At 51.6% G+C, this 15492-nt stretch overlaps 2 protein-coding genes across 2 annotated transcripts; one reads left to right on the plus strand and one right to left on the minus strand.

Annotated features, from left to right (window-relative positions):
- Positions 1–914: 914 nt before the first annotated feature.
- PODANS_4_6490 (uncharacterized protein) lies at positions 915–2385 on the minus strand (the record flags this gene model as incomplete). Its single annotated transcript, XM_001906157.1, has 2 exons — positions 915–1997; positions 2113–2385. The coding sequence occupies 2 exons, from the start codon at positions 2383–2385 to the stop codon at positions 915–917; spliced, it is 1356 nt and encodes a 451-aa protein (XP_001906192.1).
- A 1399-nt stretch (positions 2386–3784) lies between these two features.
- PODANS_4_6480 (uncharacterized protein) lies at positions 3785–5740 on the plus strand (the record flags this gene model as incomplete). Its single annotated transcript, XM_001906158.1, has 1 exon — positions 3785–5740. The coding sequence occupies one exon, from the start codon at positions 3785–3787 to the stop codon at positions 5738–5740; it is 1956 nt and encodes a 651-aa protein (XP_001906193.1).
- Between the last annotated feature and the right edge of the window lie 9752 nt (positions 5741–15492).

Genomic DNA, 15492 nt, shown 5'->3' on the forward strand with positions numbered 1-15492 from the left:
ATCTTCAGGGGGAGATAAAATGAAATAATAGGGAGAATGAAATTATTGGGACCGTTTTCTTGATTTTTTTTATTTTATTTTTATTTTGTCACAAGATCACAAGCTTCTCCATCACTCCACCCTCATTTCTTTCGTCTCAGATTGCCGGCAAGCCCTACGTCAAGGGAAGTGGGGTGGCACAAACCACTGCCTTGGGCCTCACACATGAACCACGTGGATTTTGGATGCTGAGGTCATTGATGATAACGGTACCTTTGACGGTGTATACAGGTGACAAGCAAATGAATGAGAGACAGGAAATAAGTGGTGTGCTAATGAATTGAGGTGGTGTTGAGCATTGCTGAGCGACTTCCTCGGCCATGACTGATGCTTCACGTGTCTCGGTGCACCTTCCCGGAGTTGCACCGCTTGAATGGGAGGCTCTTTCCCTTGCTCCGATGCCTCAGCTCGGCCGCCCAATCACCCCGCCTTTTGGGAACTGTCAGCTGTCAACCAGCTTCAAGCACGCGACCACCCCTCTGACGTAGATGTTCCCCATCGACGATGATACTCGAAAGAGTCAATTCCTCTGGCGGCAGTCATCCAGTACGAAGTACCGGTATGCCGAAACTAGTCCCAAGGTGACTGTGGTCCTCTCACCATACTGCTGAAACGCATGTGTTCTTGATCGTGTTGTATTCGTGATCATTGTGCCATGTATTCATATGTGCTTATGTTAGATCGTGATCTGATGGGGCATCAAATCATTACCTACCTGTCTATCCCAAAGTTGCTCCGGAACGCCGCCCAATGTAGTTGGCCAGTCATGCCGGGTATCAACAAGCTTCTGATGGACCAATAAACTCCAAGTAAACAAAATAGCCACCCAGTTGTCAATTCTCGTTTCTCGGTATGCCTTTATCGTCCCTTAGGTATCAGACTTTGGAGTCCTGAGAAGCGACGGTGCTCGAGTTTGCCCTCTTCTCCGGTCCGTTGGCTGCAACTCTCTCTGTGCCTGGGCCCTCGGCGGAGGGATCCCTCAGAAGAGGGAATTTGCAGACGCAGTTGTAGAGACCAACTATCCCGGACAGGGCACAGCAAATGACCCAAAGCACGCGAAGAGCATCGATGATGGCTTTCCGGCAGTTAGGATCCCGCTTGATCTCTTCAATCATTCTCAAGATTTCTTCAGAGTTCATCTCCCCGCCTACCTGCCGGAGCCTCTGGTTCATGGTGTAGCTGAAGACAGTTGTGCCAATGGCAATACCAAGACACATTCCAGCCGACCTGGCCTGTAAGCCCATGGCAATTGCATGGCCGTTAAGTTCACGCTTTGTCGCCGCGAGAAGCGAAACATTGAGCGCTGCCATCAAGATGCCTGCCGCCAAACCAACACCGCAGTTGACGATGACCAACCATGGCAGAGGGGTGTTGTCGTCCATGAACCACAGAAGGCCGAGTGAGAGAACAGCTAATGGCCAGCCTACCGAGACAGCCTCCCGGATTCGATTCGTCCGACGCATCACCAAGCCGCACACCAGGGCCGCAATGGGTATGCTCACTGTTTCTGGAAGGACTGCGACGCTGGTTTCCATCTTACTATAGCCCCGCACACCTTCCCAGAAGAGGACGAGATGGAACAAGAGTATGTTCAGACAGATGCCGCAGACCGTCAGGCCGAGGATGGCTGAGACGGTGACATGCTTGCTGAAAATCTCGGGCCGGAACATTGGGCGCCTCGCAAAGAACCGTTGATGCACCGCCAGTGTCGCCAACCCAATGACGCCCGATGCTAACGGTACCAAAGCCTGGACGGATATCCACGGGAAAAGCGTCGGAGCCATGACAAATGGCGAGAGGAATGACAGGGCAGACGGGATGAATATTCCGATACCGATCCAGTCGACACTTTTCAGACTTTTTCGAATGCCTAGCTCAGGTCTGTCAAACCCGAGCAGGAATGCCAGACCGATAGCAGAGATGACAAGCAGCGGAAGGTTCATGAAGAACAACATTCTCTATTGACATGTTAGCCACTGACAGGTTCGCATCCCGCACGATACATACCCAAGATTTGAGCCTGATGTATGCCGTTCCGATGATTGGTCCGCAGGCAAGACCGATAGCGGTGACAGCATTTTGGGTTGCCAGCCAGATGGCTCGATCCTGGATAGGCACGAGGTCGGTCAGGATAATAGCAGAGAGAACCGAGCCGGCGTTGGCAAATCCTTGAAAAGCACGGCCGGCAAGAAGGACGGCGATACTGTTTGCCGTTCCAGCGATGACTGTCCCGGCGGCTGCAAAAGTCAACACTAGCAGAAACGCTGGCTTTCTTCCGACGACATGGGAGATTTCTGCAACGGGCTGTTGGAAGATGGTGGCGCTCAGGTAGTATATGGTGCCCATGGAAAACACTTCCGTTCTCGTCGCGTTCAAGTCTCTCGCAATATCCTATGTTTTGCTGTTAGTCTTGCGGTGCTGGAGTCAACACAGGGAAGAGTCCCTACCGGCACGGCCACAGCTACCGAGGTCATGTCAAGATGAACAACGAACTGTATCAGGAGAAGAAACAGGAATATCGCCGCACGCCGTGTGCGAGAAACACGGCGGTGTCCCGGTTCCCCATCCTGCGTAGGCGTCGCAGCCATGATTGAGGCCGCTGTTGATTTGAGCATGACAATGGAACCTCGGCCGGAGAACGGCTCCGTCTGACTTGATGGAGATTCCTTATCCATAGTGGCGGACTTACCTGCCTGTTACCTTGATGGTCGAAATATGGTTCTTGAGACGCAACCAAGGGCGGAAGGCGTACCATGGAAACCAGAAACTCAATTCACTCTCGTATTGACAGAGACACGCCTTTGTATAAGAAGGCTACTTCCTCCTGTGTCGACCTGGTCCCAACAATGCAAACAACACGAGAAATTGCTGGATTACTTGGTTTTGAAGTTGACTTGGAGTTGGAACCTAATCGGAAGATCGATGGAGCTAGCAGCGATATTCGATGCTTCCCATTGCCTGCGGATCTGGGCTCGCAACAGCCACTCTGGCGGCTTTCAAGACCCGGCCGGTCATGGACTATTGAACACCGGACAATTGCGCGTGGCTGTGGGATGGATACGCCAGTGACGCCCAATCAAGAGGTTCCGGTATTGTTGGGTGGGGGTACCCTTCCACGAGAATACGTCCGTCTGATATTTCATTGTTTACTTATGATCTTGAGGGCAACTGAGCCTGATCTGAAGAAGTCATCAGCTCGATCCGATCTAATCACATGAGACAGCATACTGCTATATCCGGGGCGCTTTGCCACGGGATAGTAGACTGACAGCTGAGCCGCCATTCAGTACAAGAGAGCTATCTTGAGAATCATCGTCATCGTTCAGTGGACCTCCGGACTACAACGACAACAACAAACCCACACAGCACCGGACTTCTTGTTTCCGGGCGTAACTCTAATAGGTCGTATTGCTTTCCGAGCCGCCCAAAGCCTCGTGTTTCCGCCGCTTGCTTGACCGCCAGGGTTCTCACCTTGCGTCTTGTCCACACCTTGATGAGTCTCCGGTCAACACTTGACCACACTTGATCATCCCACTTGACTGCGATCTTTGGACGTTGAAGGAAAGAGTGCAATTCTTCGACCCGGGCTCTTTTATCCCACGTCTAGGGTGTCTCGAACCGATTTCATCGAAGATATCAACGCTCCAGCTCGCTCATCATCAACCATCTCTCTACTCTTCTTTACCTTCTCCCCTTCTATTCTCTTATACTCTTTGATCCAAAGGTGCATGACTCGTCCTTTACCATGGATCCAAACGCCACGTGCACAAACAACCGACCAGAGGTTCCGTTCATACCGTTCCTCGCCGGCTTAACGGCTTGGGCCGTGGTCAGATACGTTCTTGAAGGCATCGTCAAGCGGTTCAACCCCAAGTTCGACAAATTTCTTCGAGAGGACATCCGTCGCAGGTACAACTTCTACTTCAGCACTTGGCTGGGCACCATCGCCAAGGTCATCTCGGTTGTCTCATGCACAGCAGCCCTGGCGAGCACCCCGGCCGAGGGGGACCTCTACGGGCTTGTGCGTCCACTCAACACAGCGGAACAATGGTGCTGGGGTTGCCGGGCCGTCCTCTACATCCAGGAGCTGCCAGACCTGAGCTCTGTGCCCGAGTTGGTTATCCATCACATCCTTAGTATCGTTGCGATGTGTACCATCCTGGCCTACAGCGCTCCTCGTCGTCCGCTCTACCTCATGTGGGCCAGTCTCTGGAACGAGTTTCTCGGCAATGTCAGACGATTGTTCAAGCTCCATGATCTCATGGCGCCTCGTCTGGCGTGGTGGATGGCTGCTGTCAACTGCTTCCTCGTATGGGCCTTACGGATAACAGCTGCTGTTGTGTCAATTGTTTGGACCCTTCAGAGCAACACTTATGGAGTGTGCCTGTTCGTCACGATTGGCTCGATACTGGTGTACATTTTGTACATGGTCCAATTCACAACGTGGGAGCTTGGCCGGTTTAGGGTTATCAACCTTGACATGACCCGCCCGGCGAGGTTCATCATTGCAGACAAATGGAGCATCCACCTTTTGGGCGTGATCATGGGTGTTGGGCTGGCCTTGACGGAGCTTTCCGCGCTTGTGATCTACGGGTCCAGCTCTGGGTACACGAGCTCCAAGGAGGAGCTGCACAGCATTGCCTGGGTTGCTCTCCAGGCTGCTGGTGCTGGGCTTTTGGGGTCTTATGTTACTTTTCCCATCTTTCGGTTTACCATCCCCTCGGCTGCTACTTCACAGGAGGAAGGTGAGGAGCCAGCTGCTCCAAAGGCTGCTCTTCGACTTTCCCTTATTGGCGGCATCATTTCTGCCGGGTCGACGGTTGTGTTCACCCCCACCCTCGAGCCGACGGTCGACCGTGCTGCGTTTTTGGCCTGCATGGGGTTGAGTCTTCCGTTGATGATTTCCATCTTTCGCTTCGGTCAGGCGTTGTCCACACCCGCCGCCGCTTCTCTCGAGACGAATCATGCATCTCTGGATGAGAAGCTTGTCGATGTCGCCGACGAGGGAATCGCGACTGAGCCTGGAGTGTTTCCCCCCAAAATGGTCAATGCTGCGGCCCATGGGGTGTTGTTTCTCGGCGTCGCTTCTGCGCTCTGTCTGAGCCCGCCGCCTTCGCTTCTGGCGGTCAAGGGGTTCTCGAGCTTTGTTCTGGCGATGATGGCGGGTGTTGAGCTGGGGAATCGTTGCGAGGGGAGGCACCGGAGGTTTTTGCACAGGTTGTTTCCTATGCTTCAGGCTGGGGTTGGGATTGGGTATCAGGCTTGGTGTGTTGTTGTTGAGGGGGAAAAGGGGGGGATGTTTGTCTTGGGGGTGTATTTGGTTTGCTTTGGGGTTGTGGTGGTTATGATGCCGGTTGTGGTGAGGTTTTTCGAGGGGTTGTGGGCGAAGGGGAAGTGCAAAGGGGAAAAGAAGAAGAAGAATAAGGGGTGGGATTTGAAGGTTGTTAGCGTTGGTTCGGGGTTGGCGTTGGTTGCGATGTTGGTTTTGGGGGAGTATATGGGTTGGTGTAGTATGGCTGGGGAGCCGGTGGTGATGGCTGTGGGACAGGGGGACAAGTTGGGGGAGGTTGTGAAGGAGGTTGTGAGGGGTAAGGGAGAGGGCGCGGTTGGGTCGTGGGGTGTGGTTGCTAGTTGGCCCATAGTTGCTAGTGTGCTTGGGGCGACGGTGCTGCCGGTGGTGATGGTGCAGGCTGTTGGGTGAGAGTTTGATTGGGGGCATGGATATGGAAATCTGTTTTCTTTCTTTGGTTTGAAGGAGTCTGGCGTTGGGAGCAGGGTGGTGGTGGGAGGTATACGTCTTGGGGACATGATTATGATGAGGATTTACGAGGATTACCTACGATCTATGAAATGGGTTACTGGCATTTATGGGAAGGATAATCTCCACGGAGTTTAGGGGTATATGGGAGGGTTATTCTTTTGATAAAAGCAGGTAGCTCTATATCTAGGTAGTGGTGGTAATCTAATTTTGCAGGCTGAGAAGCCGTAAAGGCCAAAATATCCTGGGAGTTGTGTTGAAGTTGGGCATGATGATCTTAAGTGGGTGTTTCGACGTGAAGACACATACCTGGTATTTCCTTTTCCATCAGATTTTGTTGTCATCAATTCTGTGCCTGCTGTGTCTTTTTGGGGATGATTTTATCCCTATCTTGATTAAGGCATCTGTGCTTATCCTTTCCGATCTATAGAACGCTTGTGACACTTTTTCCGTGGTACTTGGTAATCTCATTAGGTACAGGGGGTAGTGGTAGGCAAGGTATATTAATGAAGAGGGGATGAGTTGTGTTGTCTTCAAGCCATAATACTCCCTATCTCCTTTGATGTTCTCCCGTCAACCTACCTCACTTGCTTCTATATGGGGTACCCAATAGCTCATGTCTCCATCTCCGACCTGGCATAGTTTTTGTTTACTTGCACTGTCAAAGAACATAAAAGGCTTGACTGGATAGCATGCGCCATGTCATCGTTCTTCTGTCTAACGTTTAACCACTCTTGGTAGTCACAGCGATGAGGAGCCCCCTTTCTTTAAGCCAGTCACCCCTTTTCAGCTCTTTGAGAGGTGTTGACATGTAGTTCTCACTAAGACATCAGACTTCAGTATTTTGCAACCACCACAACTATGCATATTTCTGATCTCTCGGACTTTGATGGACGAGCACGTTGCGAGTAAAAAGAGGAAGACTGTTGCTGGGAACAAAGACCTTTAAAGCTAGGCAGTGTGCCTTCAAAGACAGTTCATAAGGCTTAAGCATGTATGAATAGGCCTTTGGAGATAGTTAAGAGAGCCACTGAGATGGTCGGTGGTGTTTCCGTCATCTTTCTAGGTCTTGATCCCATACTGCGGTCTCTATCATTTTGTCCACGACGTGGTAAGTCTACATACCTCCCTGCATAGGTACGCATGAGGATCATTATCTCACCTAGAATCTTCGGGCAACCCAGAACTTGCATCTTTTTCTGGTCTCATTTCTCCGACTCCCCGTTTGCTTGTTCCTTAATGCTCACTCTGTCAGCACTCAGAGCCTTCCGGGGCGTTGATCAGCTGAAAGGGAACAACGACCCCCTCCTGCCACGATACACAAACAGTCAGCCAACCCATCGTCAACAGGATAGGTGGTAGGTCAGTCAGATCAGGCCAGGCTGCCACGGTAAACCAGGCCGCCACAACTCTGACCTCTTAGTCAGGTTACCACCCTCACCTCACCAAACCCTTCATTCAGTCTAAACTAAGACATCCTTGATTCAAGACACCACCATCCAACCCAACCCACGAGAACAGTGAGGGATAAACATCGACCCTGAATCATCCCATGCAACCCCCATTGTGAGCTCAGTAAAGGGCGGTGGTCATCACATTTCACATCAACAACACCACAAGAACAGCATCAATAGCCGTAAATAACCCATCACATACCAGATCCCGCGGCAGAAGCGTCAATTGTCGTCAAGCGGCTACCAAAAAGGGAGCAGCTCCCTACAGTACAATCGGGCACGGCTTTCAACCCCCCGCCATCCAATTCCCGTTTCAAAACTCACCTCGTGATGTCTTTTGACGAGAGGCCCCGCCGCCTTGCCGCCCCCTCCTCCCCCCTCTGCGCCTCACGATTGACTTTTTGGCCCGCCCAAAAATACCAGCACAAATTTGTTTGTGTCATGAAGGCCCTATTGTTACCGGGAGATCATATCAAGGCCAGCCAGATTATAGGCCTTGATCACAAGAACCATGTGCTGCTGGGTTGAGGATTGTGTAGCATAAGGGCATTTACATTACCACCACCATTTCCGTTTCGGCCCCGAAAACCGTCATGCCATCGAGGTTGTTGTTCGTCATACAATGAGGGATGCAGCCAAAAAATGGGGGAAGGGAGGAGAGCTAAGCGCCGAACCAAAGAGTCGGGAACTGCGCCCTGAACATCATCCTCCCCCTTTCTTTCCCCCCTCAAAATCTCACAAGACTACCACACCCACTTCACTGCCGAATGTAAAGCTCGGTAAACCAACTTGACCATTTGGTAGGTGTAATTCTTCCGTAAAAGGGTGATTATCCCAGCTTTTTGGCCCATAAACGGAAGCCCAGCCGACTTGACACCCCCCCAAAGGTGGGTTGCAATGTCTTTGTCGGTCATGGCGATACGTGGTGGTGGCCATCCTCACACCGAGAGTGTGGTGTGTAGTAGTAGCAGTAGTAGTATATAGCGTAGTGGTGTGCTGAGTGGGTCTTCAACAATAGGCATTGTTGAAAGATGCATGTTTCAGTCACACCCACCATCTCACCTTCCACTTCCACAGACCACGTGAAGGACTCATTGAGGCACGTCAACCTTGATATTTGCCAACCGTTCCCAGCCCCCCAAAACGGTAGAAAATGGCGACATCAAGCGGCGCAATCCCCCCTTCCCCCTCATGAGTGCCGTTCACCTTCGGTTCTTGCCCCCCCACGCCGGCGCATTGTTCTCACCACCTAAGCCAGCAGCGAGGTGCGGGTAGGTGACGGGTGACCGGTTGCGTGGTGTGAGAGGGTTGCGGCAAGGCGCGGGCACGGCTGGCTTGTGTAACACAACAGCCATTCCAGCAAATAGGGAGTCTTGCCGGTCGACTAGTTCTCACCACCCTCCATTACAAGTTCAATAGTAAACCCCCTTCACAAGTCCGGGATAAAGCCTAGGAACCAGCTGGTTGGGATAGCGCTCTCTGAGAAAATGATGAAGTTCCCTGCAGATATCTATTCTCTTTGACTGTGATGAGAAACAGATGATGCCATCATCTCATCTTGGCCCCCTGCCTTTCTCGGCTTGTGGGTTGACGGAAAGGGTTTGGAGGCCCTGGTACCTACTCTTTGCAGTCTCAATCATGAAGCCGAATACCTCGTTGGTTCACCGCTGAGGAGGCGAAACGCATTCCGCGGTTCTGGTCGTGATATCAAAGTCTCCCATGGTCCAGGTCCAAACAACCCCTGCCACCAAAACCATGGTTCCCCGCCCTCGCATCATCTCCTTCCCCGCGTCTTCAGTTATTGCCACGCGCGTCCGCGACAGTCGACAGGCGGACGCGCATGATGGAAAACGAAACTCGTGACCTCGCTGGTAAATCGCCCGACCAGGCTGACCCAGCGAGGATTCATGACCACCAGCAAGGGCCGAGAGGATTCATCAGCAACGACACCGCAACCGCACCAGCCAAGTCCCGTTCCGCAAAGGAAGAGGCGTGTGTAGGTCTTCAACAAACTGCGTGTGTCTTCTTCTGACCACAAAGTTGATATTGGCGGCAACCAGAAATGGATTGCGATCATCGAGTGGATGATACCGGCATTGTCGTACATAGCTTACTTACATACATGCCATGTAAGTGATGCTTGCATCGCAGACGCCATGTCCGCTTCTTCATGACTTTCCCCAGTCCACTCACAAGCATCACACATCCCCCGGATGACTCGCACCGCCATATTGTGTATGCCGGATAAATGAACAAACAGTGATCTAGGGTCCAGTAAAGACCCCCCTGAGGCTGTCCAGCTGCTTGCCCAGCCCCTAACAAGCCGGCAGTCCCTCCCACTAAACGGCCTCAGAGACCCCTAATAACATTTAACCGGCCATTTAGCCTGCGGGAGATGGGTGCGCCTCAGCCTTCGGTTGCTGCACTACACCACCACCATCTGCATATCAGATGGCATTCCCATGTCATGACAGAAGAAACGAGAAGCGGTCAAGGTCTTGCATAGGCGCGATATTCCTGAGAAAAAAAATCGTCAGATGGTTATGCTAAGCCGATCACTTGGTACAGGATGTCCGGTCCTTGCAATGAGAATCTTGTGGTGACCAGGAGGTTGCGGGCACGTAATGCATGGATATGGCGAGTCAGGGAAGGTGGGATGAATGAAAACGGAGAAGATAAAATAAATAAAATAAAAGAGATGAAAAGAAGGTCCCATAACGGGACAGTTACGGTACTTGGCTGTGCCTCAGCTCGGTCTGGAACTGACTGTTGGTGTCGGGGCCAGGAAACTGTAACCCTCTTGCGTAGGGCTGTCGAGTACGAGAATCATGGCCTGGCGAAAGGGTTAATGCTTCACGTATAGAAGTTTTATTCTGATTCGTCGCCAGTGATCGGTCGTAATTGGTCCATATGGAAGGTAAGGGTGAGGCAAAGACTGGTAACAGTCACATTCACCCTCCTGGAAACATGTCCCCATGGGACGTCTCAATTCCACTCTATGTTATCCTGTCACGCCTGTGTAAGCTGAAGGCCTCTGGATAGTGGGCTTGTTGGTCTGACCACCCACCGGGAACTCACAAATCACAATCGACTACCGGAACAAAAAGGAACGGTCCGAGGCAGAGACACCCTATCTCCCTAGCTTCGCCGGAGTGTTGGCGATATGATGATTATCTGAGATGTGATCCGCTGGTTGAGACAAGTGTGTTACGGTGAAAGGAGCCCTCGATGTCAGCAATCTATCCCGCGCGATGTAGAGAAGCCCAGACACGTTGTAGTGACTTGTCATCTGGTCAAATCGTAGGGCTGGGCTTGGTCGATCTTGCGGCACGATTCTGGAATCAATATCGATCATGTACTCGGTATCGGTGAGAGCGTCGCGTGAGCAACAGAGCTGGAGAGGGGTTGGAACAGGGGTTCCACGACAGAAGCCATTCTGTCTATCATTCCGGATTTTGAGATTTTGGCGGTGACAAGCAGTTATGCCTTGCATCACGTAGACGACTTAATGACTATCTCCAGTCATTAACCCCACGCGGGAATTCGACAGTTGGTATCAGATGTACCATCTGTACACATACTGTAATACGGCGCAGTCTGGACCCCCAAATGGAAGGCCTGCGAGAGCAGGCTCGAATGGCATCAACCGTCCCGAGTCTGGTGGCCATGTGCAGCTACCAACAGGTCATGGGAGGTCTGCGTTGGCTCCAAATCATCTCAGCTACTGTTGCACAGAGAACGCAGGAGATTGGCCGGCATCGCGGTGTTGCCCCAGAAGGTCGTGTTATTGCACCGAGCAGTCGTCATACTCGCGGATACTGAACCGAGCCATGTGCCACTGACATTTCCACCAGACTAGGGTTGATGCCCCTTCACGATCTCCATTGGCCCGTTTGGCAAGGTGAAGAAGGCCCTGAAGAATAGGAAACCTTAAGCGCACCGGCGGAGGCAAGTTGAGGCGGGAGGCATCGTGTCTCGGTTCAGCCCACGATCAAAGACTTGAGATCTCTGAAACTTCGAGACAACTTCGCCATAGAAGAGCACAAAATGTTCCCATGACTTCGAGTTAAGGTGAGCTGGTCTCACATCGACAGCAGTGACGCCACCATTGGAGCCGATAAATGCAAGCTGAAATCCCGGCCGCTCAAAGGAAGAATCTGTGATACCGATGTGCAGCAACCCATGGTCCCGGGTTCGAGATGGTGACACATAACCTCTCGGACTTTCCATCCCGTTGCGGTGAATAAGGGGTCAGATGGAAAAGTCAACATCGTATAGGCCTCGTCGCCCTCGAGATGAGCTGATAGCACCAACAGCCTTGGCCTAGGCTACACCACGGCGCCCCAGGATGTGCAATAGACTGCTGCATCGAAGCATGCACAGAGGGTGTAAGAGCAATATACTGCGAGTCTCCTGGACGCCACTTGGAACCAATCGTCAAGAGAGCCGACCCAACCAGGATTGCCTGGGCACCAAACTGCCGGGATTTGGCGATGCGTTAATTCGGGGTCAAATCTATGACCGTTGTATGTCTGCGTCGGGAGCAACGGGTTGGTAGGATCGAGGGATTGCTGAGATGGATGGGTCGGTCGAACGGTGTCCGTGATGCTTCGCTGGGAGGATGAGTGGTCAAACCGGCGCGGGCAGACATCCTACGGGCCCGAGAATGCAATGACTTGCAGCCGAAGGAGCCATGCCATGAGGTGAGGACGCCACGATATCAAGTGCCGTTGTAGCCCCCAAGGAGAAAACCGGCGCGGTCGGGGAAGAAGTGCGACTGGAAATTAGCTGTCTGTGTCAAAGGTTACAGAGCAGGAGACTCAGCCCATCTTCTCCTGAATTGTCTTCCTTGCGTTCCGTTCCTCTGCCAGTCACCGTCCAGTCTCTTGGGGGGCTGACCACCACGATCCGTGAAGTGCTGTTGCAATATGCGGTGCCATGGGCACAAGGGGGCGGTGAATCAACGTTTTGTCCCAGATGGCCCTCCGAAGACAGGCAAAAAATTTAAAAAAAAAATGATAAATTCATAAATAATCGATAATTTTGATTTGTGTGAGCGGCAAATCGAAGAGATGGAAGGAGCGCTGTCTTCCGTGTGTTTTGTTCTCAAGAAAGAGCAAACCGAAGATATGACGCACTTCCCACTTTGTCTTGGTAAATCACTACTGCTTAGGACAGCCCAACTGGAAAGACATCTAGATGCACTCGACGTCGGGTCCATAATGATACAATTCTTGATTCCTGAATTATCTCATAATCAAGGCACGATGCAAAGAAGAATGATGCTGATGATACAGAGCCCTTTAGAACTGAGAGTGCTGTAGACAAACATACTGTGGATGATTTGAAAGACCGATGCTCCACTTTTCACCAATTTACAGGGGAGCTTCCCCAGATTTTCAGGTGGGCATGGCCTGGAAATTCCGTCTCCGTCCCCATGGAGCAGTGACCCAGCTTCCCCGGATTCTTCAATTTATCGACAACCCTAGCAGCAATATCAACGGCATGGTCACCATCACATAGGAACTTCATCGCAGAATGCCAAATACATCTGGGCCAGTTCACAGGTACTTCTTTCTTTTCCATGGCAATCGGCCCGTCCGAAGCACAATCAACGTCAATCTCGCCTCCGTGGAAAGACGGAAACTCGCGATGAATGGGATGGCGCTGTAAACCCCCGCTGAGCCTTGGCCTCGCAGCATCCCATTCCTTGCAGCATATTTCGTTCCCGCCATCGCCGAACCGACATCGTCAAAGTCCCGTACTTCCGTATACAACCTATCTCTACCACGTGGGAGGATGAAAGACAACCCGCCTGCCTCTTCTGGCACTGTTGCACTCTTCACGGGATCACTGCTAACAACTCCGTCAGCCAACGCCAGCAACCAACCTACACACGATCCTAGGCCTATAGCAAATCCTCTCACCATTCACTATTCATCCATGGTTCGCAGTGGCTGACTCGACCCAGTCACTCATACTTTCTCCGGATACCTCGTAGACAAACCTGTCAGCAATGCCATCCGGGGAAACACTATAGATGCCGCCGGCGCTGACGCACACCATTCTCATGATAAGCTGCAGTGCATAAACATATCATGGGAATTTACTACCGGCAGCTACAACAGCGCACTATATGTCCGAAGCCACCCAGCCTATCAGTCCAGGTACAGATTCGTACACATCTCCAACTATAGTCAGCAAATGATTACCATTACCGAATTCGTCCAACACAAACCTCCCTTCAGTGGGGGTTCACATCTCACCTCTATCTACCCTGTTGACTGTTCCCCTCTGGTCAAACCTGACCACTCACCTCGCTCAAATCTGTCTGGTCTATATGTGATGTAGGTAGCCTACGGGAAAGCAGTGTAAAACGACGATCTACAAAAGGCGCACCGCTCTTCCTGCAGTGATACACTTACACACAAGGCACCACCACCCCCACCCTCTCAAAATATCCCCAAGGCTGCAACTTCTTAAAAGTCACTTGACGACCACAAATGAGGCGTAAAGCACACCAGAAATGAACAAGATCGGCCGGTTCTCCCCCGAATCCGAGTCTTTGCCTATCGGTGGTTTTACTCATCCTCAAACAGCAATGCAATAGACACAGCATTGTGCACATGACCCCTTTTTTGCAGGACGTTTTGCCCCTCGGTAAGGTCTGTACCGCTCTACTCGGAGGCGAGACACCCGGACCATGGAACACAGACGACGTAAGGGTACAACAAAAAACGGGAACGGCAACATCACATTCACCTTTTTTACACCTACAGCGATCCATTCCGCCCCAGGCTCTGCATATATATATATTACGTGCTGTTGTATAAGCGAGGGCAACTGCCATTTATTACTTCGACTCCCGACTTTCCCATATTGTGTTTGCGGATCTAACCCAAGCAACGTGATCGCCGGATAGAGAGTCACACTTGTGGAAAACAGCCGAGAGAAAATAAGGTGGAAAATCCGGGGTAAAATTATAACCATAAAACCATAGCCAAGACTCTTCAAAAAGCCGTCAGCTGCCACACACTTGTATTTCTCAGGGTCTACGGATATCAGGGTCCAGCTTCCAAGCCCCGAAGAAAAAAGCCGGAACTAACTCCCGACCTTCCTACCGTAGGCATCGTGACCTACACAGCCGTTGCCTGGATGACTTTTGCGCGGCGGCGGTACCTTAAGGGTCTGCCAAAGGGTCCATCCACCAGCGGTAAACGGGGAAGTCTAGTCTATCCGTTTCTTGTCTCACTTCCCACACCCTTTTGTCGGGTGCTCGGGTGAGTATTGACCCTGAAGACCCTGAATATACCGTCGTGTGGACCCTTTGAACTGCTAGTTAGAAAATGTCAAAAGGTCACAAGTTCACGTAGTTTTACCGCCAAGACCGAGACTTTCCATCAGTGGTCTCCTAGGAGGGCGACTGAGACACCGATACGCATGGCTTACACCCTCCTCTCTACTTTACCGAAACCAGCTCTGCCATGAGAGCTGTGATGAACTTGCAAATAGGTAGTTCTGAGTAGCATCACACAGCGTAAACGACAGGGCTGCAGTGAACAAACCACCCCCCCCCCCCCCCCCCAGAATAGAATCATTTCTCCATCACGAGGCCTTGAATTTCTTCATCTGTTTTGGTTCACTGCTCCGGCGCCAGTGACAGTGACAGCACGTTGTCATAAGCGCCGGCTATTCTCACCCATTCGTAGCTTCAACGGCTACCCAACGGCCACGCATTACAAAAAGCCGAACCGTTCACGCGAAGCTCGGCGGCTGCACCGCTCATCCGTAAAAACTGCAAACGGTATCTTTTTTTGTGTTTCGGAGCTGAGCTGGAAAAGAGTTTGAGTTGAGTTGAGCCACAGGTACCAGTGAACTCAGCCCCTGGTGTCGTTGGCCTGCTGGCCTCAGGTTTTGTGGCTCAAAGTTGCTTGGCCAATCCAATTGAGTCTTCACATCAAAGACTCAAAGGAATAGTTTTAGACAGAGGGGCTGACATGACTGTGGAGGTAAGAGGATTGTCGGCGTGGGATTGAGCCAGTTGGGTTGATGACGAGATATTTCTGGTGATGGACTGTTGATCCACGACGAATGATCGTCGAGATAGTTGACAAAGTTGTTGTTCAGACCGGAAATGAGAGAGAGAGAGACTTACTGACCGTTTTGGCAACTCCACCAAACTTACCAATCACGAATTCCAATTCTGCTTCCGTTCCAACAGGCTGCCAATTGATCAGCTAA

The sequence above is a fragment of the Podospora anserina genome, chromosome 4 (assembly GCF_000226545.1).
Source record: "Podospora anserina S mat+ genomic DNA chromosome 4, supercontig 4".
In the NCBI taxonomy this organism is placed as follows: Eukaryota; Fungi; Ascomycota; class Sordariomycetes; order Sordariales; family Podosporaceae; genus Podospora; species Podospora anserina.